Here is a 27,866-nt window from a genome sequence, read left to right as displayed (position 1 = left end):
TTGTCAGGCAGTGCCACAAGCAATACAGGACACTTTATAACGATCCCCGGCTCCCCTCCAACCTGCAGGATCTTTCAAACACTTTCCTCTGTGTCCAGAGAGAGGCTTACGTCTCATTCGGCTGTAGCGAAGGCAACGGGCAGGACAGAATCAGCTCTACCTTCCTGTCTATGGGACGTGCAAGAGTTAAAGGGCAACAGAGCCTGCAGCCAAGTTTTACAAGGGAGAGGAAATATACACAGGATCGGGAAATGGGAATGGGCCGGGATGCCGGGAAGCAGCACAGACGGTGGGGAGATCCTGGCAGAGCCATATTCTCCTCGCACTGGGACAGTCTGATAGGTAGCTGGGCTGCGCTAGGCCAAGGGTCTTGGAGAGCAGCTGCTGAGAAGGGGGCTTCTAAACGCAATGGCGTTGCCTGATTTTCTCCCCTGTCTTTTCTCACCAAAGCAATAGGACCCTGCTGCTTCCTGTGACTGTAACCTCCTGCCCCAGGGATCGGATCCTCAGATGTGACTCCTCTCCTCCTCATGGAGAAGGCAAGTGGCTTGCTCCTGGGGGGCCTGGACAAGGGAGCCTCGCCTTACAGGCAGGGGTGGTTATGGGTCTGGCTTGGCTTTGCAATTGCTCTTGCAGGATTTAGACTGGCTGTGCTTCGCTCTGCAGAGGGGAAGGACGAGGTGCCCTGGACCCCTGTCTTGCTCTCCCAGCCTGACTCTATCAGGAGCCCCCAAGGAACAGACCACCATGGCATTGTGGGCGATTCAGCCATGGCCAGAGCTCTCGATCTCACTGCACCAGCCTGGGCTCCACCCTGCCCTGCCATGGGGAAGGGCTGGACAGTCTGATGCATCTTTTCGCTCTCTGCTATGACCCTGTAGGGCCCTTGCCCCTCCACAGAGTCACAGCCCAGCTGCCACTGCAGCCCTGGGCCTGCATATTCTCCCCCTCTGCTGCTCAGGGAGGGAGGAATGGCTAGCGGCTCCACGGGTGGGACTGGGAGACCTAGCCCTGCTCCTCACAAGCCAGTTGCATGTGGGGTTGCAGGAGGAGCGCGGCATCACATGGGCATGCAGCTCCAGAAATCCTACTCACACTGCAGGGATCCTGTACGGCCCTGGGGAAAGGCCCTAGAGCGGGCAGCGTGTACTTCCCAAGAGCGCCGGGGTACCCAGCATGCCCAGGGTGTGCAGTGGGAGGCGCTGGCACAGGGGGTGGAGGGCTCCCTGCTCACGCTAGGCACCAGTGGGCTAACCCTGGGCTGATGTCGCTCCTGCTGTGGGGAGGACATTGTTCCCACTGAAAACAGGAAGCAGCTCCAGCCTTTCCTGGTTACGTGCTGGCTGAGATGTTTACAAACCTGCTGGCTAACAACCCATGGAGGGCTGCACTGCCCCTCTCAGTCCAAAGGGGCACAGGCAGGAAGTTGCAGGTGGGCATGGCGTGACCTGTAAAAGCACCAGCCACAGAGGCACTGAGAGTAACCAGGAGCTGCTTATTCCTCGCATAGGGTGTAACGGGACTGACATGCTCCAAGGTCGCAGGCTGGCCTCTCTGCTCAGCGGGAATTTCACCCCACAGGAGGAGTGGCATCTCCCTAGTACAGCTTCCAAAGCCAGGATGCTTGCGGGAGATGTAGCTGCATCACTGCAGAGTCTGGCAGGCCTTATACATGAAGCAGGGGTGGGCTTGCCCAGTGGTGGCTGGGAGCCCCCCAAACGAAGCCCACGGCGCTGAGTGAGTGGTGCCGATGATCCATTGAGAGGTGGGGGGTTGATGGGGGTGCTCAGGTGTGAAACAGGCATCCTGAACCTGTGTGGTCATTAAAGATCCTATGCCACTCTCGGCAGGACTCAGGGGGTTACCCCCCATCCCCTAGTGTCCTGGCCCCATTCCAACACAGGGCTTTGCCAGCTCCCGTCATTTTGCTGTTTTTTTCTCCATAAAGCCCCACCTGCTGGAGTCCGGTGATTATGGGAGAATTTCAGCTTCAATTTTTTAAAAAAGTCAAATCCCAGCCCTCTTGGCTGGGGAGAAAAGCTTGAAAATGTGACCCCCCAAAGGTTCCAAACCTGAAAGGTGAATAAACCACCCCCAATGTTTCACTTGTAAAATCTCTGGATTTTTAAACCAGTATCTGGATTACTGGGAGACTGGTTCATGACTTTTGCATGCTTGGGGCCTCCTGTCTTCCTGAAACCTTTCATCGGGACACCATACTCTTTACTTCCTGTTGTCCTAGAAATTGCTGTATCAAGCGGCTAGTTCAGACTGGCTGATGCGTTCCACACCAGAGCTGGCTGCTTTAGCAATGCACTGGTGGGTGGGTGCCCTCTTCGCTTGATTCTCTGTGGCCCTGCCCCTGGTGCTGTTGTTTACAGCGCGAAGTGACTGAGAAACACAGCTGAATCCAAATGTAGCACTTTGCACTGGTGTCAGCGACAGGATGCAGGGAATCAGGGCCATGGTACAGGGCTCTCAGACCCTTCGGCATGAAAGGAGCCTGAGATGTCTGCGGTTCTCTGGGCAGTGTTTTCTGCAGGGCGAGCTGGACTCAATCTCCGAGAGGGAGGAGGAGGCCGACGCAGCAGGGGCAGACGAGCGGGCAATCCTGCGCTACGAGGAGCACGTCACCACGCTGCTCGTCACCATCGCCCAGCTCCACAGCAAGGCCGAGCAGCTGCAGCAGAGGAGAAGCAGGTACCTGCCCTGCTTGTCACAGTCCCCGAAAGGCCCTGCCAACAGCTCCTGGGGCACCAGGAGCCCCTTCAGGTGGGCACTGAAGGGCAAGCAGTTAACACTGTTGGCGTTGTGGCAAGGAGCAGCAGTGCCAGGCGGAGGTAAACACATCCGCCTCTAGCCCTTCGTAGGACAGGGCGCTCTGGCCCGCTGGGCTTCCTGTAACTCATCCGCAAAGTGTGTGTTACGTCCCCCTCAGGCAGCTGCTCCCCACGGAGGACAACAGCCCGCTACTGCTGCCAGCTAATGGAGCCCCTCTCTAGTGCGAGTGGGAAAGGGCTGTGCTGTGTTGTGGATGGCTCTGGGCTCAGTTTCCGTTGGTAGTGCAGGACTGGGGTTGATACAGCCATGCGGGGCCTGGGACTGATTGCCCATGAATCCTCGCCCAGGCCTTCGCCTCCTCTCGCCCTGCCAATGGTGTGCCCTGTGGCCTCCTTACGGCCCCGCTCCCCAGCAAGGAGAGTCCTGCCTCTCCCTGTCTCCCACACCCACTTCCACTCCGCATTCAAACCCTCCCCCACTCTGTTCGTTCCAGGGGCCAGTTCGAAATTACCTTCCAGCCTGTGCCGAGACCTGGCCTCTCTCTCAACTCCCCTTCTCCCTCAGAGCAATAGCTGCCTTTCTGTCTGTCCGTCCTAGCTCCCCCACTGGGGCGCGAGAGCCTTCTTCTTTGCCCTTGGGAAAACTCTCATTCTCATCTGAAAGCCCCTCGCCTCTCCGGCTGGTAGCCCTCAGTTTCTCTGTCCCTTTGCTACTCTGGATCAGCTAACTCTGTGAAGCAGTTCTGGATACTGCTTGTAGAAAAGATGCTCTTTAAAATGCAGTTGTCATCTGTTCTATTCTATTCTATTCTATTCTATTCTATTCTATTCTATTCCGGGTCTTGTACGTTGCCTGTCACCAGGGTATCTTTGTGCCTGATTCTTTAGCTGAACACATGGCCTCCTTTAAAGGCTATGGACTGGCTGCTGAGGTCTGACCTGCCTGGCTTCATCTAGCAGTGACTTTGCGTTCTTCTTCTTTTCCTGCAGTCCTGGGGAAAAAAGACAGGAACTTTCTAACAACCCCGCTCTTCGACCTGGGCTGTCCAATTGTCACGAACATTTACGGGCTCAGCTCCACAATTTTCTTGTCCTCCTGTCCCATAATGATGAAAAAACTCCTGATATTTTACTCGCCCATCAAAACAAAAACCAAACCAAACCAAACCCCATGATTCTAATTTTGCAAGGCTGTACTAAACGTGCTCTGGGAACAGAGGCTTGCTATTAATCCAGGTGCTCACTAGGTGTCACTTTTCAGAGTAGCAGCCGTGTTTGTCTGTATTCGCAAAAAGAACAGGAGGACTTGTGGCACCTTAGAGACTAACAAATTTATTAGAGCATAAGCTTTTGTGAGCTACAGCTCTCTTCATCGGATGCATTCGGTGGAAAATACAGTGGGGAGATTGATATACACACACAGAGAACATGAAACAATGGATTTTATCATACACACTGTAAGGAGCGTGATCACTTAAGATGAGCCATCACCAGCGGGGGGGGGGGGGGGAGAAAAATCTTTCATGGTGACAAGCGAGGTGAGCCATTTCCAGTAGTTAACAAGAACGTCTAAGAACAGTGGGGGGCGGGGTGGGGGGGAGAAATAGTTTTACTTTGTGTAATGACTCATCCACTCCCAGTCTCTATTCAAGCCTAAATTAATTGTATCCAGTTTGCAAATTAATTCCAATTCAGCAGTCTCTCTCTGGAGTCTGTTTTTGAAGTTTTTTTGTTGAAGTATAGCCACTCTCAGGTCTGTAATCGAGTAACCGGAGAGATTGAAGTGTTCTCCAACTGGTTTTTGAATGTTATCATTCTTGATGTCTGATTTGTGTCCATTCATTCTTTTACGTAGAGATTGTCTAGTCTGACCAATATACATGGCAGAGAGGCATTGCTGGCACATATCACATTGGTAGATGCGCAGGTGAACGAGCCTCTGATAGTGTGGCTGATGTGATTAGGCCCTATGATGCTGTCCCCTGAATAGATATATGGACAGAGTTGGCAACAGGCTTTGTTGCAAGGATAGGTTCCTGGGTTAGTGGTTCTGTTGTGTGGTGTGTGGTTGCTGGTGAGTATTTGCTTCAGGTTGGGGGGCTGTCTGTAAGCAAGGACTGGGCTGTCTCCCAAGATCTGTGAGAGTGATGGGTCGTCCTTCAGGATAGGTTGTAGATCTCACTGTTTCTTAGTGACATAATATTAATCTGGCAGCAAAATATTGGTGTCTTAAAGGGCTGGTTTCAGGTGGCTAGACTCGCACCTGGAACTCAGCTGTCTCACATCAGTTGCTCCCTTTGCCATGTTTCCGGGGGAGTGGAGTCAACCGCTCTCTCTCCGGGCATCCTCTGGCTTTGATTTCCTGCAGAGAGGAAGATGAGTATTCAGACCAGTGCTCCGAATACACAGCAAGCCTTCCCAGGTGTGTGCAGAGGCCCCGGAGCTTAGCCATCCATCCGTTCCCCATGGGCTGCGTGGAGGAAGGTAAAGGGGAGTTCATTATATTCTGCCCCAAGCTATCCCATGCCTTTTGGAGGCAATAAGGTCTAGTGGGCAGACCCAAGTCTTCTGGGTTCTATTCTTGCCTCTGCATTGGCTTGCTGAGTGACCCAGGGCAAGTCACTTCCCCCCTCCATGCCTCAGTTTCCCCAGCTGTGAAATGAGGAAAATGGTACCACCCCTGCTATGTCAAGCACTTTGAGATTGCTGTGGGAAGAGCTCTTGACAAGGTTTATTATCACTGAAAGGATTTCATCTCGTCAGGGGCCCCGTTCTCACCAGATTCCTGACAGATCCTGGGTCCCAGAAGTCACAGGCTGCCTATTGTGTATGGACCCGACTAGGGTCGCCGCCCCCGGGTTCATCCTGTCGTGAGGCTGCCCCGTTGCCTCGGCCCACCTGCATCACGGCAACGCCAGCCCGAGGCAATGGTGCACAGGCCTGTGGAACTTGGGGGAGGCGGGATGGCACTGGGGGGAGGCAGGATGGACTGTCATGATCGAATGGGGTGAACACAGGGATGCCATGGCAGGGGCAAAACCTGCCAGCTGCTTCCTGGTGGTACAGACTCATGGGCACCTCTCTTGCTGCCCTGGGCTCCAGTGGTGGGCCTGCTGCTAAATCCACACAGGCAGTAGGTGCCAGGAGCTCCGTCCCCATGTGCACTGAGAGGAGCCACAGCCTGCTGGTCTGTCCCTCTTTACGGCAGCCCCTCTGGGATACAGCCCAGACCCCTGAGGATGGAAGGGGCATGAGCCCCACCAGCCCTCCCCCCGACTCGTCCCCGTCTCTCCCCTGCTAGGAGGCAGCTCCGACGTGTTCCTAGATCTGCAGCAGGCTGTGGCCTCTCTGGAGAATGCCGTGTTCTCCCGGCGGAGTCAGGCTCGGCTGCTTGGCAGTGCTGGTGGGGAGACGGGCGCAGGTGGCCCCAGCGCGGTGGGAGAGGAGTGGGCCCAGATAGCCAAGGTGAGCAGACCTCCCTCCCCCCCTTTCTTAACCGCCCCCATCCCCTCTCCCTTCCAAACACCTGGCCTGGGTTCTCAGCCTCCCCCCCAGCTGGGACAGGCAGGGTTTGCAGCTTCTCTGTGCAGCGACTCCGACCTGCCCTGGCACTGGGGCCCAGCTCTGTCCTGCCCAGACCCCGCTGTGGGACGGGCAGCTGGTTCTCTGGGGCCTGACCAGTCCCCTCTCCAGAGGGTACCCATGGAGGGCAGCTGCAGCCAGTTGTGATGGTGTATGAGGTGGAAGTGCACCGAGACCCACCTGCACATACCCCATAGAGGCCAGCAAGCAGCCATCATGGCTGCCCCTTGATTTGGAGCCAGTGCCCCCTAGATGGAAAAGGCCTGGCACCCCATTCCCTGGCCCCCACTCAAGCCAGCCAGTTCCCCTGCCCTGGGGGCAGATTGGAGCAGGCGTCCCATAGAGGAGAAAGGCCCCGTGTCCCATTCCCCACCCTCCTGAGCCAGCCAATCCCCTGATCTGGGAGGTTTGAGTTTAAATTGCCTAGAACCAGAGGTGGTGGGGATGCAATGAAGCCTAGATACCAAGGTGACAGGTGCCTTACACAGACCTAATTCCCAGGGAGAGCTCTGGACTCCTGGCATGATGCAGTGACTGTAGCTTTGGTGGGTGACTGGGATGGGTGCGTGTGTGTGTGTTGCATTTCCAGACCCTGGAAGAAGTAGAACGAGGCCTGGGGGATTTTGCGGGACTCCCGGAGGACAACGGGATCTGTCCCTGGAAGGCAGCACCCAGGGCGCCAGGGGAGAAGACGAGCGAGGCCAGCCCAGAGCTCTCAGCTGAGGACATGAGCTGGATCAAGAAGGAAATAGCCACATACGCAGAGAGGAATGCGGCTCTCCGGGTGGCGCTAGGGAGCAAGGAGGAGGAGCTAAGCAGGTCCAAGGTCACCCTGCAAACATTCCAGGAGGAACGGGAGAAGCTCCAGAGAAAGGTATGTGTGACAGCGGTGATATCCCCTGCCACTGACATGCAGCCACCTCTGGGGGCAGGGCAGCAGTGCTGCACCCTGAGGGAAAAGGGACGTTGGCCAGTGGTGGTAGGTTCAGGCCTTCTGACTAGTGCAATGGATGTTCCACTGTCTATGCAGAGCAGCCAGGACCTCATTTGGGAAGGTCTCAACCTGACTGCCCCAAGCACACAGCCACACGGGTGATCTTTTTATTTGCAGTATTTTATTCAGCCAGTAGATGTCACTGAGTGCTGTGTAGACTAGAGTTCCATGGGTGGTGAGGGTGCTCCCTGGTAAACAAAGCAGACAAAGCTAGAACTCAAGCTGTGGGGAAGCCTGTGTGTTTGTAGCCGTTTTGTTCCACACACACCTGATTCATTGGGTCCGTGATTTCTCATCTTGTGGCAAAATGCATGGGAGTCACATTACCTGCCTCCGGAAGATGAAGGGCTGGGCCACCCCCCTGGCAATGGAGCTCTTGGCCCCCCAGGAAGCAGGGTTCTGCTCAGCTTGTAGAGCTATTCCACTGGAAGGTGACTGGGGTGACGGGGCACTGAAGGAGGGAGGGATTTCACAGTGTACGTGTTGGGATGCGAGGACCTCGGTTTCACAAGGTCTGGGATCTGTGTGGACTCGGCTTGTTAATTTCCTGGGGGATCCCGCTGCTTCCCCTGCCATGAAAGTGTTGTCAGCATCAGTCTGACCTCTGGGCTGCGGGTGCAATCCAGACTCACCGCCCTCACTTCCATGGAGCTACTCTGGGTTTACTCCGGTCGCTGCTGTCAGTCAGCCCTTGCTATGGCTTGCTGAGTCCATGTGAGGTGAGTGACGGGTGCCACTCTCTGCTCAGGTCAAGGAGCTGCAGGACTCACTGCTCAGAATCGAGACACCGTCCCAGCCCTGCAGCCCCTCAGCATCTGCCAGTGACACTGTCAGCACCAGGGGGTCCGTCAGCCCCGGCAGGGAAGGGGAGCCCTGGCCGTTCCAAGTGAGTGCAACTCCAGGTCTCAGTGCTGCTTCTCCGTCCCATCCCACTAGGTCCTGCTCACTGCAGGGGGTCAGCATGCCAGCCGGGCCGCAGCTCCCCAGGCCGCTGGGTTACGTGGCTGCCGAGCTCAGAGCCTGGAACGACCCATAGACAGGGACGAGCAGCTGCCAGCCAGCTGCGGGCCTGCTCCAAAGCCCACTGCAGCTGATGGAAAGACTCCCCAGCTGACCGCAGGACGTTTGGATCAGGCCCTGTGTGCACCACCTGCAACAGGCAAGGAGCCAAGGGGGTGTAATACACGGGCTGCAGGCGTGTGACCATGTCTCCCTCCAGGGGCTGGCCAGAGTGACTACAACAGCTGGCTTCTCACAGCCAGGGGATTTACTCCTTCGGCTCAGCTGAGAGAGGGCTGGGCCAGTCTCCACTGATGGCTGTGGGCACTGGTCCCAGGTGGCCGTGGATTGTGACACCAGCTTCTAGCAGGGCAGCTCCATCCTGCTGTGGTGTTTAACCGCAGCTTTGTTAATGCCCCCCCGGGTGTCACCTGCGTGCCCCTATCCCAGCCCCCTGGGGACCCAGGCCTGTCGCCGTCCTGCAGGGTGTCCTTACATCCACCCACAGCCTCTGCCAGGCACAGACTCATTCCTGGGTTTGTCATTGGGGGGAGGGATAGCTCAGTGCTTTGAGCATTGGCCTGCAAAACCCAGGGTTGTGAGTTCAATCCTTGAGGGGGCCATTTAGGGATCTGGGGCAAAAATTGGCCATTGTGCCTGCTTTGAGCAGGGGGTTGGACTAGATGATCTCCTGAGGTCCCTTCCAACCCTGATATTCTATGATTCTATGATCCCTGCTGGCGCCCTCTGCAGGACCCAGTTGCTGCGGCCCAGAGCCTGATCCGATGCCTTCAGAGCTGCTCCAGCACCCAGCACCTCTGCCGCCTGTTCCCCCAGCACCGCCCCGCAGCGTCGGAGAGCCACGTCAGGGAGTGGGAAGCCCGGACACAGCAGCTGCGAGGGTGAGGGCAGAAGCTCGCCAAGTACTTTACTCATTGACAGGGCAGCCACGCACCTGGCCCCTCCCCACCAATGAGTGTGATCATCCCCCAGGAACAGACAGGGGAAACTGAGGAACAGAAAGGGGAAGTGACTCACCCAAAGACACTCAGGAAGCCTGGAATAGAAGAGCCAGGAATAGAACCCAGGAGTCCTGACTCCCCCTCCCCTGCACTAAATGCTGGACCCCATTTCCCTCCCAAAGCCGGGAATAGAACCCAGGAGTCCTGACACCCAGTCCCCTACATTAAGCACTAGACAATACAGTTTCAGACTCTCACATCCAAAGCTCTAATGGGCAACACCTTCCCGTCGAGGATGGTGACAATGAAATGCCGCCATGGCCCTAGTATTTGGCACATCCCCCTCCTGGAGTGAAGGGGGAGTCCTGGGCTGAATTTCCGGGCTGGGGAGGGCTGCAGGGTGTCCAGTGGCACCCCCTGGGGCTGGTTCCAGAGCTGCATTGATGGGTGGCGAGGGTCCCTGTGGGAGGAGGATGTGTGGATAGGACGGGAGGTGTATTGGTCTGGCATCGCTCGGGGATGCAGAAGAGCCAGGTGGGTTATAAACCGGCCCTTCTCTGGGCTCCCTGGGGAGCCAGCCCTGCCCCGTCCAGTCCGATCCCCTTGGTGCGGGTCACGGCTGGATTCTCAGCGCTGCGCCTCCCGCCCCAGGTGCATTGAGCAGCTCAAAGGCCTGAACCAGCTGCTCTCGGGGACGCTGCAGGAGTGGAAGGGCCACTCGGAGAGGCTCAGCATGCTGCTGGGGCAGCACGAGTCCAACAGCATGGCCCTGCACCTGGCTGCGCAGTACAGGTGAGAGGCCCGGCCCCGGGACCTGCTCCGGGATTCCCCCCATGGGGAGAGAGGAGCCGAGCTGGGCCGGGAGGGGGAATGGACTGTGTGGGAGGGGCAGGGGCATAAGGGGCTCCAGGAAGTGGGAGGGGGTGGGAGGTGTTGGGGGGACTCAGGAAGGGGGCACAAGGGGCTGGGGGGCTCAGGACAGCGTGTGAGAGGTTGTGGGGGCTCAGGAGGGGATGCAAGGGGCTGGGGGGAGCTCAGGAGGGTGTGCGAGAGCCTGGGGGGCTCAGGAGGGGGTGCGAGGGGCTGTGGGGGGCTCAGGAGGGGATGCGAGAGCCTGGGGGGCTCAGGAGGAGGTGCGAGGGGCTGGGAGCTCAGGATGGGGCGTGAAGGGCTGTGGGGGGCTCAGGAGGGGGTGCAAGGGCCTGGGGGGCTCAGGAGGGGGCGTGAGGGGCTGAGGGGCTCAGGATGGGTTACAAGGGGCTGGGGGCCCCGCCAGCTCTCAGGCTGCTCTCTGTGCTCGGCCCAGCAGTGAGCGCTGCGTGGAGGCCTACGAGGTGCTGCTGTCCCTGGCTGGGGTGAAGCTGGGTCCCTGGCTGGAGCCCCTGGAGGAGGGAGGTTCCCTGGACAAAGGTGAGTCCTTGCAGCTGGTCCCCTCTGACCCCGCAGCCACCAAACGCCCCTCGCTGTGGGGTTGGCAGCTCAGGGGTCAGTGAGGGAGCCCATTGCTCCACGGCGCCCCCAGGGGTGAGGGGGGAACCAGCTGCCATGTGCCCGGCTCTGCCCCGGGCTCCAACCCTGCCAGGAGCGGGGGGCCCTGCCGGCAGAGGACGCACCAGCATGAGTTTGTTCCCTACTCTAGGAGAGCCCGGGGCGCACGCCCCCGACAGCCCCGGCGGCAGGATGGGGGCTGTGCTGGATGAGGCCAGGAGGTTCCTGGGGAGAGCGGAGCCTGAGGGCGATGAGGCCGAGTCGGGGCAGGATGGGGCCGGGACCCATGGATGGGAAAGGTAGCAGAGCTCCTATGGGAGGGTTGTCAAGAGAGTGGGGCTGTGGGCTTCTGAGAGGGGCCCCAAGACTCTGATCTGAGCCCTGAGGGATGGGACCCAAGCCCCCAGTCCGGGGGGATGGGACCTTGAGCCCTGGATCCTCCCCCCCACCACATCCAGGGGGATGGGACCCCTTGGCCCCAGTCTCGGGGGATGAGACCAGCAGCCTCCAACCCCAGGAGTCGGAGATGGGACCCTGAGTCCCAGAGCTCCCCCCCACCCAATGGGATGGGACCCTGAGCACGCCCCAGTCCCAGGGAATGGAACCGTCAGCCTCCTACCCCAGGGGATGGCACTGTGAGCCCCCGAGTCCCCCCCATTCTGGGAATGGGACCCTGAGCCCCCAACCCAGGTCCAAGGTCTGTTGGGCCCTTCCCCCCTTCTCCCAGCCTGCTCCCGACACCTCTCCGTCCCAGCAGCGCCCCCGGCCCCGGGGCCCTGGGGCCCAGAGGGACGGAGGAGGGGATTCTGCACGAGTACATCCGGCGGCTGCGGGCGGAGCAGGCCTCGGTGGAGGTCTCCCTGCTGGAGCTGGGCTGCCAGGCCGCGCCAGGTTCTGCCGGTGCCGTGATCCAGAGTAACGACGACGCCATCAAGGCCAAGCTGGACGAGGCCATCAGGGTCGCAGGCGGGGTCCTGCCCAGGGAGACACCAAGGCCAAAGATGGAGAAGCCACAGCTGCTGCACGACTTAGTGGCCATCAGGGTAGGCACGGGGCAGGATGGCCTAGGCTAGCGGCCAGAGTGCAGGGCGGGGAGCCAGGACTCCGGGGTTCTGTTCGTGGCTCTGGGAGGGGAGTGTGGTTTAGTGATTAGAGCCAGGTCGGGGTGGGGGGTTGATGGACTTCTGGGATTTGTTTTTGGCTTTGTGAGGGGAGAGAGGTCTAGCGGCTAGAATGTGTGTGTGTGTTTGTGTGTGTGTGTGTGTGTGTGAGGACTCCGGGGTTCTATTTCTGGCTCTGCCACAGACCTGCTGGGTGATCTTGGGCAATTCACGTCTCCCACACTGTGCCTCAGTTTCCCTTGCTGTATATCAGGGACCCAGAGATCGGCGAGGCTTGGTTAGCATTTGTGAAATATTATTAATGGGGTAACTGCTGAGCAGGCCATAACGGGAGCCCGGAGGGTGGGGCGAGGGGCCGGGGGGAGCACAACACACGGGGCATGCAGGCCTCTAGTGGTGGGATTGTCCCCCCACAGAGGGACACGAGCTGGGAGATCTGCTTCAGCTATTGGGGACCCTGCGTTTAGCTCGGGCCGGAGGGGCCAGGCCTTGGGAGCCGGAACCCGCCGTGGCCCAGGCCCAGCCGCTTGCTTCTGCCTCCCTGACGGCGCCTCCCTCTGGCCCCAGGAGTCAATGGCGGATCTGAAGACCCAGCTGCACCTGGCGGAGAAGGAGACGCGAGGCCTGGAGCTCTGCACCTACACGCACCGGCCGCAGGAGTCCGCCCACCTGCTGCTCATCGAGCACCTGCAGGGGGAGCTGGATGGGCAGCGGGGCCGGTGCCCCAGCTCCGGGAGCAGCAGCAGTGGAGACAGCACCAGCTGCAGCAGCTGCCTCGGGGTACGTCAGGAGCTGGAGGCCGCCCGCCCGCCTGCAGACACAGCAGGGCAGTGGGGCCCCGAGGCGCGGCCAACTGGACCCCGAGGAAGAGGGGTGTACCTGGAGGTGGTCGGGGTCAGGGGAACGCAGGAACAAAAGGGAAACTCCCTGGGGCCTGGCCCATGAGGCAGCCATGGACCCCAAAGGGAGAGCAGCTCGGCCCCTGACCGGGGCATTTCACATCCATTGTGCACTGGTGTAAATGGCCCCACGGAGTGGGGGATCTGCCCCGCCAGGGGGAGATGGTGGGGGGTCCCGCAAGGGGGATCCAGGTGAGAATCAGCGCCTCTGCCGGGTTCACAAGGAGCCGAGAGGCCGTTGTGACCCCGATGTCCCTCCCGGGAGTGGGGCACTGGCGGGTTCTGAGCCCAGCTGACAGAGAGGTTGTGAGCTGGGTTTGTCAGGTGCCCCTGGGCCCCGTCCCAGCAGCTGCTGCATGGTGAAGGGGGAGCTTAGGGGATGTTCTTGGGTTTCTCCAGGACGTTGGGAGACGGGAGGCAGAAGCTGCTAGATCCCAGGCTGCCCTGGATCGGGAGACGATGATGCTGGAGCTGGTTGGGGCGCTGGCCCGGTGAGCACCCTCTCTCCCTCCGTGGAGAGCCCCTCCCTCCACCCATCTGCTGGTGCCCCATGTCCCCGCCGCCCCCCTCCCAGCCCTGGCAGCATCAGTGACTGCACAGGGGCCACAGGCTGGGTGGAGGAATTGGGGCCCCTGCCCAGCTGGGGGGCCCAGAGTGGAAAGATCTTGGGCGCAGTGCAGTGCCCCACGGCTGGAGACTCAGCCAGCGGCTGGGGGGAGGGGAAAGGTCCATGCTTTTGGAGTAGGGGGATCCCATCCCAGGGGAGGGGGCAGAGGGAAATCCAGTCTCAGTGTGCGAGGTAGTGGGCCTCCCCTCTCCACGGGATCTGTGACATCCTCCCTCAAGCCTTCATTTCCGTGGCAGGAGCAGGGAGCTGAGGGGCCAAGCCCAGGGCCTGGCGGCCTCCCTGGAGCACTGCAGCGCGACCAGCCGGGTGCAGCAGGCCCAGTGTGTCGGGATCACCAGAGACTTCTTCCAGGCTCACAGGTGGGGATGGAGAATCCCAAAGCCCTGCTGGGAGCCCCGGCACCCCTGCCTCCACATAGCCCCAGTCCCAGGGCTCCCTCCTGCCCCTCTCCTGGGGCTGCAGCCCGGCCTGGGAGCTCTTTGTCTGGTGTCTGCAGGAGCCAGTTGGGGCAACGCGCCCCGAGGGAAAAGGTCCAAGGGCAGCAACCTGGCGACGCCTCATTTGAATGGCTCCGAGTGCTTGGTAAAGACAAGGGCAGAGCCCAGGTCTCTGTGGGAATGGAGCCGAGATCGCACAGGGTGTCTGCAAAACAGCTGGGGAAAGACCCCAGGAGTCCTGGCTCCCAGCCCCCTGCTCTAACCCACTGGGCCCCACTCCCCTCCTCGGGCCAGGGGTAGAACCCAGGAGTCCTGACTCCCAGCCCTTTGCTCTAATCCACTCCCCTCCCAGGGCCAGGGATGGAACCCAGGAGTCCTGGCTCCCAGCCCCAGCTCTAACCCACTGGGCCCCAATCCCCTCCCAGGGCTAGGGGTAGACCCCAGGGCCACGAGTCGCTCCCAGCCCCCTGCTAGTCCCTAGGCAGCAGCCTCTGTCTGCAGCAGGCCTTTTGGGTGAGATTGCCAGTCAACGTGCACCCAACAGAGGGGTTTAGCTGCACTTTGGCTAAGGCCCAGAAACACCCCAGGGGCTTCCCTGAGCCTGTCCTGAGCTCTGCACCTCCCTGTGCTCCCCGCCCCAGCTGATCGCGGAGCAGCTTCCCTTTCCTGCCCCGTCCCACGAGCCAAATCCCTGCTCCTGAGCCCACCTCTCTCCGCAGCGCCCTGGTGCTGGCCTACAGGAATGCCAGGAGGAAGCAGGAGGCTCAGCTGCAGAGGCTGGAGGCCCAGATGGGTGCGATGGGCGAGCGGCACGCGGAGCAGCTGCGCTCGCTCACACAGGCTCTGCAAAGGCTGGAAGAGCGGCGCGTGGCCGTGGCCGGCAGCGAGACCTGCATCTAGGGCAGAGCCACGGTGGGGAGTGAAGGTGGCCAATTCCCTCCTATTGGTGTGCAGGGGTGACCAGCTGACAGGGCCCAGAGTCACCTCTCCAATCCATGGGGAGCTGGGAGCAGGGGGTCTTCTGTTCATTGAGTTTATTGTTCATAAATCACACCCCACAGCTCCCTGCTAGCCCAGCCCTGGGCTCCACACACACAGCTGTGCTGATGCCCCCCAACCTGTCCTGGTTTCCCACTGACAGAGAGCTGCTGCTGCTGCCACTGGACCAAGCGTTGAGGGGAGGTTAGCGCTTGGGAGGTTTATTCTTGGCGCTGAGCAGGAAGGGGTTAATAGCAGAGGGTTATACAGATGAATTGGGTCTGGTTTTAGTCCATGCTGGGCCCAGGGGCTGTGGCATTTGGGTGGAGAGGAAATCACTCAATAAAGAGATCTCCAGTCCAAATGGGACTCTTCCCTATGCCTTCTGGCATCCCCGAGGGCACGGACAAGGCTGAGCTGTCTGGGTCTAGCCTGGCTGCTCTTTGCACGTCCTCTGTTACAGACTTCCATAAATTTTCCCTCTCAAGTCTTCTGCTTCTGCTCCCCCAGCTGCCCAGGGGGACGCCAGGCATGGCAGATTCTCCAGCTTCATCCTTAACGCGGGTCCTGGAAATCACCATCCTCTGTTCTGGACAATGTTAGAGACAAGGGGTTGCGGGATTCCAGTCCCTTCTGTAAGAAAATACACAGCTCTTTTCCCCTGGGCCTCTCCTAGGGATAGCAGGGGGTGGGAATGGGAACAGGAAAGCTGCTGCCTTTCTGGCCGGGGTGTTTCGCCTGGAGGGAGCCAGAATAAGCAAGTTCTGACCCTCTCTGAATGGAGCTGGGCACTTTCCGCATTCACACCTTTCCCAGCACAGACCTGCAGTGCCAGCAAAGAGCCAGCGGAGGGCGCCTCTGCACACAAACATGGAGCTTCTCTGCCCTGGGGAAACCCCGCAACGCAAATCGACTGGGGTAGCCTCAAAGCCAAGTGCAGCCCGAGCAACCCACTTCCCAAAGGAGCACGTTCTTGTAGCCTCAGACAGAGCAGCATAGAGGGGAGGCCCTCGCTGAACTCAGCTGCTTTTAGTAACTGATCTAGCTGTTTTACATCATGCACGCTTATCCTGTGGAACTCTCTGCCACAAGACCTTGTCGAGGCCCAGAGCTGAGGAGGAATCTAGGGCCAATCCCCCCAGTTCATCTCCCGTTCAGTGCTGGGCCAAGAGGTTTTAGCCCGCAGTGGCTCTGTCGTCTGCAGTCGCCTTCGGGCATGGCGAGCTCCAACCTGCACAGTGAGCTCCCAGCCAGCACTGAGCAGGTCAGGCAGGGGCTCGTGAGCAGAGCAGCATCTCCCTCAGCTCTGCCCCAGGCACTGTCTCTCTCCCATGGTCCATAGGAAGGGTGGGACGTGCTAGTCGGATTGTGGAAAGAGCCACTAGCATGATCCGGCCAGTGCAGAAAGGGAGGAGGAAAAAACAAGTTCTCCCAAGCTGTGGGCAGCCTCGAAAAATATGTGGAGTGGAGTCATGTGAATAGCAGCTTGGGGAGGGGGGGTGGAAGCAGGGAACCCTTTTGATCCATTTATCAGAGTGCTCACCGCGCTAGAGCAGCAGTGTTCTCTATAGAGGCCAGGGAATTGACGTATGCCTGGCCTGTTTAATACCAGCCCCGAGCCAGGTGCGCTGCCTGGCTTGGGGCAGCCGATTGCCTTGGACCCACTGCTGCTCAAAGCAAGCCCTCCTTCGGCCTGACCCCCACTCTGTGCTGCGCTTTCTAACAGGCCCTTCATTGACGCTGAGCCGTGGGAGCGGCTGCCCTGCCTGCCCCTGCATTGCACCAGCGCCTGAGTGATCCGTCACTCGCTGCCCTGACTGCACCCAGGACTGATAGGTCTGGCGGAGAGAGGAAACCCACCTCCCCAGCCCCAGCAGCCAGAGCGGAAATGGGGCATTGTCGCTGGCCTGGGATCCGCACGGCGTCCTTCACGCTGACTGTGTCCCCAGCACGCAGCGCAGAGCCCAGGGCCAGGGCGATCGGAGGCAGAGAGCTGGCGAGAAGGGGCCTGCTGCACAGCGGGGCTGCAGAGCAGACGGTTCTCGCCCTCTGCGGCGAGGAGGCAGCGGGTTCGACGGGAGGGTGACGAGATTTGGGCGTTACCAGGGCAGCCCAGGAGCAATGCCGCCTTCCCCACCCTCCCTGCCAGCGCATGGGGCCACACCCGACTCCATCGAGCATGACGCAGGTCCCCGACCGCTCTGCCTGCGGGCTGGGGACGCCCTGCCCACTCGAAACTGGACTGCAATGCACCCACGGCACCCACTCAGCCTGCAGCCACAATCCCTCCCTGCCCCCGCAACCTGGGCTGGCTGGAGAGGATGACTCCGGTCCCCCACCCGCCGCCAGGCCCCCAGCTGCTCTTGGGGGTCACAGGTGGCTGGGCTGGTAAGCTCCAGCAGAGCAGGTCAACTCATTCTTGCTGGGAACAAAGACCCCCCCCCATATTTCCTGGGCGCCGATGAAGACATTTGGTAACCCCGACAGTGGGATCAGAGGTGACGGTGGGCAGGAGGGCACGATGCATATTCATGAGAGGAGCGAGGCCATGACCTCGGTCGGGTGGGGGCCTCCCTGGCGGTGCAGATGGAGGAGGGATGGTCTCCAGGAACAGGATGCAGCCAGGGCCCAGCCATGCAGGCTTAAAGCCACTGCAGTCAGTGGAGTCACGCGGCGTCGAGAGGCAGCAGAATCTGCCCCTGATTCAGTGCCTTGGCCCTGGCCGACGTGGAGGTGTTGCTATATGGGGGCTTCCGTTCTCCAGAAGCCCCGTGTCACCCCGCACTCAGGACCCAGCTGGAGCATGACCCAGCTGACATCTTGCAGGGTCCCGAACCATGAGTGAGGCCCCCAAGCTGCCAGTCATGTAGAGGTGAGCAGCAGAGCTGGGGCTGGCCCTGGAGCTTGCATGGGCTGTGGACTCCCACCTGGCCCTTGCTTCGCTGGACCCATCACTGGATGGTTGTAAGACCAGGCTAGACAGATGCCTGTCAGGGCCAAGCTGGGGTTCCTCAGTCCTGCCTTGGCGTGGGGCTGGACTCACCCCGGTGGCTGATCCAGCCCTGCCGGTCTCTGAGTCTATGCTAAGGGGCTGAGGAGCTGCTGTGTTGTCCGGAGTAATTGACTGTCTCAGCGCTATCTATTCACCTAGCGCCGACCAACTGTCGGCCTTTCCCCAAGGAGGCCAAGTGTCAAAGTGCAAGGGGGGTGGGGTGGGCTGGGGGCAGCTGAGCAAGGTCGTGGGTCTTTGATGTGAAAACGGGGGAGTTGCGAGAGCGGGTGCGTAGCCTCAGCTGGGCAGAGGCACAAGGCCTGGGGTCAGCGGGATTCTACGGGGGGTTGAACCCACTTGAGACGGGGTCAGGCTGGCAGCTCCCGGGGCGAGCGGGCAGCGAGGGAAATCGGCTGGGTTCCGTGTTCCTCGCTGCGGGGTAAAGGCTGTGCGCTCCAAGGCGGTGCAAACAGTGCACGTGTGCCCCATTGTGCTCACGCACCCTCTGCTGGGCAGGTGCAGCCGGTCGTGCCGACCGCATCCGTATGTACACAGACAGGCATTGCAACCTCAGCTGGAGGGGAGCAAACGGGCACTGCCACCTTGCCCATATGCTGGGAAACGGGCCCTGCTATTCAGCCGCAGGGCATTGCAGACAAACCACTACGGGGCCTGGAGGACAGCACAGGTCTCCACTTCCAGGAGTAGCTGCTGTGGTGCAGTTCACTGCCTTTTGCTGCTTTGCTGGAGCGACTGCCCCTGTCCTTTTCCTTGTAGCCCATCACCCATCCACCCCCAGGCTCCCCACAATTGTCCTGCAACCGTACGCAGGTGCCGATTCCAGAACGGTGGAGACTTGGGGCCATTCCCAGCCGCGGTCTCTTCCCGCTGGAAGCAAAAAGCCTGTTTAGCAGTGCTGTATACACGGGGAGACCCAGCAGCCCAGTCCGGATGCCTGTGGAGTTCAACAAGGCACTGGGAGCGAGAGCTGCAGGGCACCGTCTGGGAACTGGGTAGCAGCAATCTGGCAGGAGGAAAGTGCTGCGTGTTTCTTCCCAGGGCAGGGTAGGAACTGGAGGTAAGAAAGGCTTCTCTGGAAATGCCCTGAAGGGGTGGACCCAGCAAGGAAATGCTGCAGTTAAAACAGGAGCACTTGAGTCACATGGATTTCAAGGACAATTTCAGTTTGTAGCTAATTGCTGCAGAAAAATTATCCCCTCCCACGCCAGAGCCCAGGCACCGCTGGATCCCGCTGAGCCCACGGAGCTAATTACCCAATACACAGGACACCAGTCCAACGGGCACAGAAATAGGTTCGTGGCAATTGTATGTCCCAGCCCTGTAACAGGATCCAACTCCAGCAGCCCTGCCCTGGAAATGCAAGCCGGGCCGGGAGAAGACAGCCTCACCTCACCTCTGGGTCTTTCTCGGGAACACCCCAGTGGAAGGTCAAGAAGCTGTGCTGTCTGGTGGCTGGAAACGAAGCGGTTAATGGGAACGGATGACAAGGGTACCTCCGGCTGCAGGGTCACCAGCCTCAAAAGTCATGAGTCGACTCCAAAAATCACCTGATTTTAAAACCGTTGGCTTGCGTTTATTGGCTCTGAGGCCTTGGAGCTGCGCTGGCAGCAGGGTTTCTGAGGCTTTGAAAGCTCTTTTCATGTCACATCGGAACAAACCACATGGCGAGTTTTTGTGAAGTGGGGTTTTGGCGAAGGTCCCTTTTCGGCGTACAAGGCCAGGTTTGCAGGTCGGATCTCGTTCTGGAACCGAGCGGGGAGTCCACCAGGGACGCGGGAACCTTTCTGTTGAAAATATTGTCAACAACCACAGAGCGTTCAGACTCGGAGGCGAGGGGGTTTTCTGAGGAAAACACATTTTGTTGAAAACGTTCCGACCAGCTCTTACTTTTGAGCCCCTAGGTTTTCATTCACCAGCTTTTCCCTCAGACTTCAGGGCCGGGGGCACTAGTTGAAATGAAAGCCGAGAATCTCACATGAATCACAGGACTCCAGGAGCTGGGGCTTTGCAAAAAGCACCAAATCTCACGAGACTCACGATAAGATCACGAGAGATCACAACACTGCGTCTGATTAGCCCCATCCCAGTGGCCTGTTGTCTCAAGCACTCGCCATGGTTTCGGTTCCCAACAGCCTAATCCCATGCAAAGAATGTGACATCCATGTAGGTTTCATGAAAGATGAATATCTATGGGCCTGGCCCATGTGCACTCAATTCCCCCAAGGCCAAGCACAGGAGAGTTTTCCTGAGCAAAGCCAGTGGGATTCGAGCCCAAAGGCAGGGAAACCCCTGTGCCAACTGCGCCGGGAGGAGGGCCGAGGGCTGGAGCCACTCCCAAGGGAAGCATGACCTTAGGATGGTGTAATGGTTAGGACGCTAGCTGGCAACCCAGGTTCAATTCCATGCCCCTCCACGGACGCCTGGGTTGAGTCACTTACTGGCTCAGTTCCCATCTGTCAAAGGGGGGTGATATGATTCTTCTGAGGTGTGTTATGGTAGCACGTTAGAGCCCTGATTCTCGCTGCGCTAGGCGCTGTACAAACACAGAACAAAGAGATGGTCCCTGCCCCACAGAGCTTACAACAGGGTGTTGGGGGATAGCTACCTTAGGAATTGTCAGGGGCCCAGTCCCTATGGTGATGGACGTCACAGTAAGGACCATAGATAATGTAACAGCACTAAAACCAGCCACAGGCCAGGTTTCATCTGTGCCAAGTAGGCTCCCATTGCCCATGTCCCCGGAGAAGGGACTTTCCCCACACGCTGGACGGGGACGCCTGGAAACGTGGAAAAATGGAGCAGGCCTGCAGCCCCCAGCACATGTGGGCTGATGGCTTGTCTCAGCTGCGGCCAGTGCGTGGGAGCCGCCGATGTCGCCCCCCCCCCCCCGCCGCCCCCTTCTCTTTCTTGTCTCTCCCCCTGCGACTGGCCTGGTGTGGAATCCGCCCCCTCCCCGAGGCAGAGCTTTCCCAGGGGCCGGCCCTTGGACAGGCTGACCCACGGGTTGAAGGGCAGTGCTCTTTGCTCAGGCCCCATTTCACATTCAGATGGGGACCTCGGAGCTTTGTGAGCCTGAGCCGGGGTCAAGCTTCAGCGAGAGCGAAAACAAAGGGCCGGGGCTGCTGCCGTGGTTTTCAAGCCCCCTCTCTGTTCTGGCCTGTTTTCAGGGCGAGCGCGGGAGGGAATAGCTTGTGCAGAACCCGCGCCTCACCTCCCACCCAAGGCCCTTTGCTGACACGAGCATGGCCGGCCTCTCCTCCCCCGTGTGAACGATGCAAAGGCAGCTTGTTATCCTTAGGGGAAGCCCCGTTCCCTGGCCACTGCAATGCAGCCACCTCTGGGTGGGAGGCAGGAGCAGTTTAACCCAACAGGATGGAGCAGCACCATGCTGGGTCCTGGTCATGCCCCCTTGTGAATTGCCAGCAGCAGCTGGTTCCCATAGACCCCGAATCCCCTACCCGGGGGTGGCTGAGGGCCTGATAGGCCCTGGGTGGGGGTTAGGACTAGCATTCTGGCTGCCCTATGGGCCTTGCAGTCGCTGGGGAACAGCCCCGGTCACAGCCCCTCCTGGCCATGGAGTGCTCCTGGCTCCAGGTCCTCTGCACTGGGGGCATCCCTGGGGTGCTGTGCCTCACTCTGGCCCCAAGTGTTCTCCCATCCAGGTACTGACCTGGTTCCCCTTGTGGCTGGGCCCGATGAACAGCGCCAGGAGCTGTAGGAACCGTGGGACAAGAGGAGAGCCGAGGTCCCACGAGTCCTGTCTTGGCCTGCTCGACAGGCAGGTTCAGGAAAGTCACTGTGGACAGGAATGGGGTGACAGCCAGGGCCAAACAGGGCTGGGGAGCACTGGGCACAGCCCTGCCAGCCTGCTAGGCTTTCCTGTGTCTGAGACCTAGGGTGCCTGTGAAAAAATCACAGTATGCAGAGCTTAGCAGTGAGCTAGAGCTTCTCCGCACCGCTCACCCAGCACCTGACACAACAACCCCCCCGAAGAATCCAGGGCAGGGAACCCCTGGGGTACCCAGCACCCCTCCCTGTGTGGCAGAGGCTCCAAGGGCGATCACTGCGGGAAATCCAGCAGCGCCCAGGCAGTTGAAGCAGGGGGGAGGGTTCTGGGCCCGCTGAAGACAAGCCAAAGGGGGATTTGAGCAGGTTTCCTTCCCTGTCTGGGCTCCTTGCATCATCCAGGCAGGTTGCTTTGTTCCAAGATTAACCCTGGAGCCTTGCCAGCGGAGCCACAGGTGTGCAGCACCTGGGCAGGTGAGGCCGTGCATGTGGGGGGCAGGGAGCGGTGAGAGCTCAGCATCCATAGCACGTTCCTCCCATGACGCCCCTGGGCATCCATCCATACAGTGAAAACCACGCTGGTAGATCCCCCCTTGCCCCTGCTGGGTATCTGTCTGTCTCGCCTTGTCCATCTGGTCTAGGGGACTGGTTCTCATGATGCTCAGGCTTCTTTGGCAGTGTAAAAGGGTGGGCATAGCCCCTTGAGGATTTCCCCAGCACCGGGGGCCTCCGCAGTGAGTGTGGAACTGGGGTGTCCCCCCGGCACTGGGGGGGATGGAGTGAGGGGAGAGCACTGTGCTATAGTGGTTTTCTGTATCCCAGCACCCATAGTGGGCTATGGTGAACACTGCATAAGATAGAGCAGCCCCGAGGCTGCTCCAGTTTATACCAGAGGCCAGCAGGGCCCTGCACAGCCCCAGAACAGAGGGAGTGCAAAGCCCCATGCAGGAGAGCTGAGAGCTGAGACTCAGGCCCTCGGTCTCTGTGGGGACCAATTCAGTGTACCAATTGGGCACGAGAGCCTATTGCTTCTGGGGTGCAGGGGCCTCGCTCTCCCATGACAGGGCATTAGTGGTTCACATCCAACCCAGGCAGGGCATGAGTAGAAGTCACTGAATTGAATGGCCTCTGCCAAACAAGCTGGTGGTCCCAGTCAGTGCTAGGTGTGGACGGTGTGCCGGAGTCCTGGGACCTTGTGTTTGGGAGGGAGGGGGGTTCTGGCCAAGGCATGCACTGCTCCAGTGGGCGGTTTCACTTTGATTTCCAGTTTCCAACAGGCCGGAAAGCTCCAAGCAGAACTCAGCCCGACCTCTGCTGGCGTTTCAGCTCCACACCACAGAATCCTGCACCTTGTCCACCTACGAGGTTCCCCTGGCTCCCCGGGGGGGCCTGCCTGGCGGGTTGCTCCTCTGGAGAACCTGGCTGGGGGCATTTCTGAATTGGCAACCAAACCCTGGAACCAAGCAAGTTTGGCCAGCTTGAGGTGGTGCAGAGGGGGCGTGTGTATGCATATGCTTGGGGAGGTTTTGTGTGTGTGTGTGTGTGTGTGCGCGTGCACCAGCTCAGGGAGGTGGAGGGGTGTGTGTGTGTGTGTTAATGATTTGTAAGCAGCTCCAGTGTCCATGTCCCTATAACACCACATCAAGTTTAGCTGGGTTGTTACTGGGGCCCCTGAGCATGGCCTTGTGGTTCAGGTGCAGGGTGGGAGTGAAGCTGTCTAGGATCAGGCAGCTGCTGTCCTTAGGTGAGTGTTTTCATGCTTCAGTTTCTCCATCTGTACAGTGGGGGGTTGGGAAGCTGAAGTCAGTGACGTCTGCAAAGCGCTTGGATATCTTCAGCTGGAAAGGCACCACTTCCCTGCACCCTTAGCACGGGGGCTTTCCACCCTAGAGGGGACCCACATGGACATAGTTGGGTTGGGATAAGGAGGGTTAATCCCTCCTGCTGTGTCCCCCCTGCCCCAGGGCGCCCCTCTGGGCAGTCATTCCTTGTGCACATGGAGCATTTCAGCCTCATCACGTTCTCTGTTCCTCCCGGGCTGTGTGATAACGAGAGCAGGGTGTTTGCAGCCTTAGCAGGGCTCAAGTCCTTCTGCCTGCAGCCACCATCCCAAATCAAAAGAGGAACGGAACGGCTCTGTGGCTCTCGGGTATGGGCGGCTAGTGCTGGCTGAGTCAGGCACCGCATGCAGGTCTTTCACAAACGGCCCCCCTCAGCTCTGCCAATGCCACTCAGCCCTGAGATACAGCCCCCCTGCTGCTCCCCCAGGCCTGGGCTCCATGCACAACTGTGCGGATGCCCCTCAATCCGGACCCTCAGTCCCACCTGCTATTCCAATCCTGACTCCTGCAGCAGATCTGCTGATGATCCACACTCCTGATCCACCCCCGACCCCCAGTTATTCCACTCCTGGGCCTCCCCTCGCCCCACAGCTACCCCTCGTCCGCACCACCTCCAGGGCTGCAGTCCCTCCCAGGAGATGTCCACTTGCAATCAAACAAGGGCAGACACATTTGGCCAGGGGGGGCATTTTCCTGTTTGAGATGTTTCTGTGGTCTATGGGGAGCCCCGCCAATGCCCGTCACATCCACCATGCCCCTCTCCGCAGCCTTTCTCCCTTCAGGACCCCACAGCCGCCAACTAGCTTGTGTAGCTGCAAAGTTTTAATGCCACTAAAGAGCCTTAACCCCTTCTGTGCTGCGGGATGTGCGAGGGGAGGGAGACATCCGAGAGCCAGCAGCGGGGACTAATGCAGGATGGGGCATGGGATGAGGGATCATTCAGGACATCTGGGTTCTATTACTGGCTCTGCGGTGTGACCATGGGCAAGTCACTTCCCCTCACTGTGCCTCAGTTTCTCCTCTCACTTTTTGTCCTGTCTATTTGGATTGAGGCAAAGGCTGTCGGTCCCTAAGTGTCTAGGCAGCACCCTGCACAGTGGGGCTCTGATCTCATTGGTGATACCCATACCGTCACAAGTAAGAAGAAGAACTAGCCACAGGCTGTGAGCGACAGGATGTGGAAATCAGACCTCACAGGGGAGAGGCAATCACTGGGTTCTGGCACCAGCCAAGGGAGCATGGGGCAGGATGAGGGGAAACGAGCCAAGTCTCTTCCCAGCACTAGCCACAGGGCTAGCAGGCTGGCTCAACCCAGGACTTTCCTGTCACGGTGACAACGCTCTGAGCAGGAGATGTCTGGGTCTGGTGGCTGTGAGTGGAGAGGGAGGGGGACTGTGTGAGACACAGGGTCTGTGTGTCTCTGCCTCTGTGTGAGTGAGAAAGACGGTGTGTGTGCTCTGAGAATGTGTGTCTGTGTGTGACACAGTGGCTGTATGTGTGTATGTGTGTGTGTGTGCGCACGGGAGAGAGAGACTGATCTGTGCTGTGTGATTGTGTCTGTGCTGTGTGCACGCTCTGTGAGTGTGTGTGAGACAGTGTCTATGTGTGAGTCTGCATGTGTGTGTGTGAGGTCATGTGTCTTTGCGTGTGTGTATAGATGCTGTGTGTGTGTGTATGTATACTCTATGTATGTGTATGCTCTCTCTGTGTGTGTATATATATATTGTCCTTGTGAGTGTATATATGCTGTATGTGCATATCTCTGTGTGTGTGAATACATGCTGTGATTGTGTGTATATATATTGTGTGTGTATATTGAGTGTGAGTGCATATATGGTGTGTGTATATGCTCTGTGTGTGTATGCTGTGTGCGTATGTGTGTATGCTCTGTGTGTGTATATGCTCTGTGTGTGAGTGTATGTTGTGAGTGTGCATGTGTGTATGTGCATGCTGTGTGTCTGTGTGTATGCATGCTGTGTGTGTGTGTGTGTGCGTGCATCCTGTGTGTGTATGCTGTGAGTGTGCATGCTGTTTGTGTGTGTGTATATATATGGTCTGTGAGTGTGAGTGTGTGTGTGTGCGTGTGCTGTGTGTGCGTGCATGCTGCGTGTGTGTGCTGTGTGTATGCGCGTGAGCATGCTGTGTGTGTGTATGCTGTGTGTGTGTGCTGTGAGTGTGCATGCTGTGTGTGTGTGTATATATGGTCTGTGTGTGTATGCACGTGCATGCTATGTGTGTGTGTGCGTGTGCTCTGTGTGTGTGTGTGTGCGTGCGTGTGCTCTGACGGTTGGGGCAGGGAGGCAGCCCAAGACTGAGCCCGGTTGTGCGGGGCGGACGAGAGGTCACTGGCCCTGCCCGCTGCGGGGGAAGCCGATTCCTGTTGGCTCTGGTGCCCGCGGTTCTCACAGGCTGCCCTGGCAGATGTCTCATGGCCACGGGGCCGCGCTTCCTTTGTGGGGCTCCTCCCCCCTCCTGTGTCTGGGGTGGCCCCGCCAAGGTCAAATGTTAACCTTCCCCAGCCTGACAGGAACGGGGGGCAAAGGTCACTGCGCACAATGGGAGGGGGTGGCGCGGCACGGCGGGTTAATGGTTAGGCCGGGAGGCCAAGCCAGGGAGCGCCCATCCCAGGGCGGGAGGCGCCTTCCCTCCCCCGCATCGTTGCCTTGGGGAGCAGGCATTGGAGGCTGAATTCTCTCCCCACGCACACACACAGAGACACAGGGCCATGCACACACAGACCCATGTGCACACACACACACACACAGAGCCATGCGCACACATTCACACAGGTGTATATGCAAACACACACCCACCCACACAGACACTGACCTCCTGCATGTGCATACACACCCACTCACACACGCATGACACACATCCTCCTCCATGTGCATGTATGTACCCACCCACACTCATGCACCCACGCACACACGCACACACGCACGCAATTGGCTGGCAGCTCCTTGGCTCCTGGAGAATCAGGCCCCAGGAATGCAACTGATAAGAAACCACCTGGGCATTCCCTATGCCTGATATGCAACAGCATCTGCAGCTTCCTGTTGACATTAGAGAGGGTTGTTCTAGCTCAGGACCTGTGGGACTCAGCCCACAGGAAACATATGAAGGGTCTTCCCCCCCCCCCCCCCACCGCCATCACTGGACGATCAAAAATCAGGTGGTAAGTCCTGCAAAAATCAGGAGATTGGTTTACGAATCATGAGATCTTAAATAATCATAGAACTTGAAGTGACCTCGAGAGGGCATCTAGTCCAGTCCCCTGCACTCAAGGCAGGACTAAGTAGACCATTCCTGACAGGTGTTTGTCTAACCCGCTCTTAAAAATCTCCAATCATGGAGATTCCACAACCTCCCTAGGCAAATTATTCCCGTTCTTAACCACCCTGATAGTTAGGAAGTTTTTCCTAATGTCCAACCTAAACCTCTCTAGCTGCAATAATAATCTATACTGGGTTCTTTCTCTTCACCTTCCAGCTTCTGAGCCTTTAGATCACGAGCAGGTCATGTTTTCCAAGCTTTTCGCCACGTCCAGGAGGCCTAGAAACTTACTTTAAGAAATATTACATTAAAAAAAAAAAGCCAAGATTCTCATGTAATAACGTTAGTCCAGGAGCTCAGGCTTTAGGAAACCTCCACAGTTCATGACACTCGTGGTAAAATCGTGAAAATCAGCAGCATAGATCTCCTGCCCCTGGTGCCCTAAAACATGACCTGAGCCATGCCAGTTCTGCTATGGTTAAAAGGCTGAACCCCAGGATATGAAAATTCAGTTGGGTTCTTCTTGCCTGTGACATGGGTGGGAAAGAGACTGCAATCAGAGTGTGGCTCAGTCCTGGTGACAATGCATGAAGCAGAACAGACTCTGGCTTGCTCTTTCATAGCTGGATTGGCTCTTGTGGAAATTTGTTTATCATCATTATTATTACAAGTGGTGTCCTGAGGCCCCAGCCGAGATCAGGGTCCCATTGTGCTAGGTGGTGTACAAACAGATAGAGAGAGACAGACCCTGCAAAGAATAGTTCACTGTCTAAATACACAAGACAGGGAAGAAGAGGGAGAAAGAAAAGATTATTGTCCCCAATTTTGATGGTCAGCAGCTGTGACTCTTAGACACAGGGGGAGCAGGTCTGTGGACAGGGAAGAAAGTGGTGCCATTGCTTTTCAGACTGTTCACTGCATTTTAAAAGCAAAAATACCCAGTCAGTCACAGCTGCTACATGACATTAAAGGTGAGAGGCAAAGACTGGCTTTGCAAATTTAGCTACACCCCTAAAAGCCCTGATCTGATGCTTTCTCTTATTTGTTAAGGGGAAAACACTTGCCTAAATACCACAGTTATGGAT

At 58.4% G+C, this 27,866-nt stretch overlaps 1 protein-coding gene and 1 long non-coding RNA gene across 2 annotated transcripts; one reads left to right on the top strand and one right to left on the bottom strand.

Moving 5' to 3' along the window:
• Positions 1-381: 381 nt before the first annotated feature.
• Positions 382-26,051, bottom strand: LOC122457451. Its single transcript, XR_006276974.1, has 3 exons — positions 26,040-26,051; positions 7,782-7,791; positions 382-527 (listed from the first exon to the last, which is right to left on the bottom strand). It is a non-coding gene; the product is annotated as an uncharacterized LOC122457451 (long non-coding RNA).
• On the top strand, positions 1,287-15,247 carry USHBP1 (USH1 protein network component harmonin binding protein 1). Its single transcript, XM_038384492.2, has 14 exons — positions 1,287-2,700; positions 5,149-5,264; positions 6,082-6,245; positions 6,952-7,236; positions 8,105-8,242; positions 9,109-9,257; positions 9,969-10,109; positions 10,627-10,727; positions 10,957-11,104; positions 11,563-11,848; positions 12,494-12,706; positions 13,225-13,316; positions 13,690-13,812; positions 14,610-15,247. The coding sequence occupies exons 1-14, from the start codon at positions 2,447-2,449 to the stop codon at positions 14,788-14,790; spliced, it is 2,391 nt and encodes a 796-aa protein (XP_038240420.2). The 5' UTR covers positions 1,287-2,446; the 3' UTR covers positions 14,791-15,247.
• Positions 26,052-27,866: the final 1,815 nt, after the last annotated feature.

This window comes from Dermochelys coriacea, chromosome 25 (genome assembly GCF_009764565.3).
Source record: "Dermochelys coriacea isolate rDerCor1 chromosome 25, rDerCor1.pri.v4, whole genome shotgun sequence".
NCBI lineage: Eukaryota > Metazoa > Chordata > Testudines > Dermochelyidae > Dermochelys > Dermochelys coriacea.
Note: the sequence above shows the minus strand (reverse complement) of the source record. Positions and strands in the feature narration are given on the sequence as shown.

Excerpts from the sequence above, each read along its gene's own strand:
- USHBP1 (XM_038384492.2), top strand. The coding sequence starts at position 2,447 with ATGCAGGGAATCAGGGCCATGGTACAGGGCTCTCAGACCCTTCGGCAT. Across the intron at positions 2,701-5,148 it reads CTGCAGCAGAGGAGAAGCAG|AGAGGAAGATGAGTATTCAG; the intron begins GTACCTGCCCTG and ends GATTTCCTGCAG. Across the intron at positions 7,237-8,104 it reads GGGAGAAGCTCCAGAGAAAG|GTCAAGGAGCTGCAGGACTC; the intron begins GTATGTGTGACA and ends CTCTCTGCTCAG.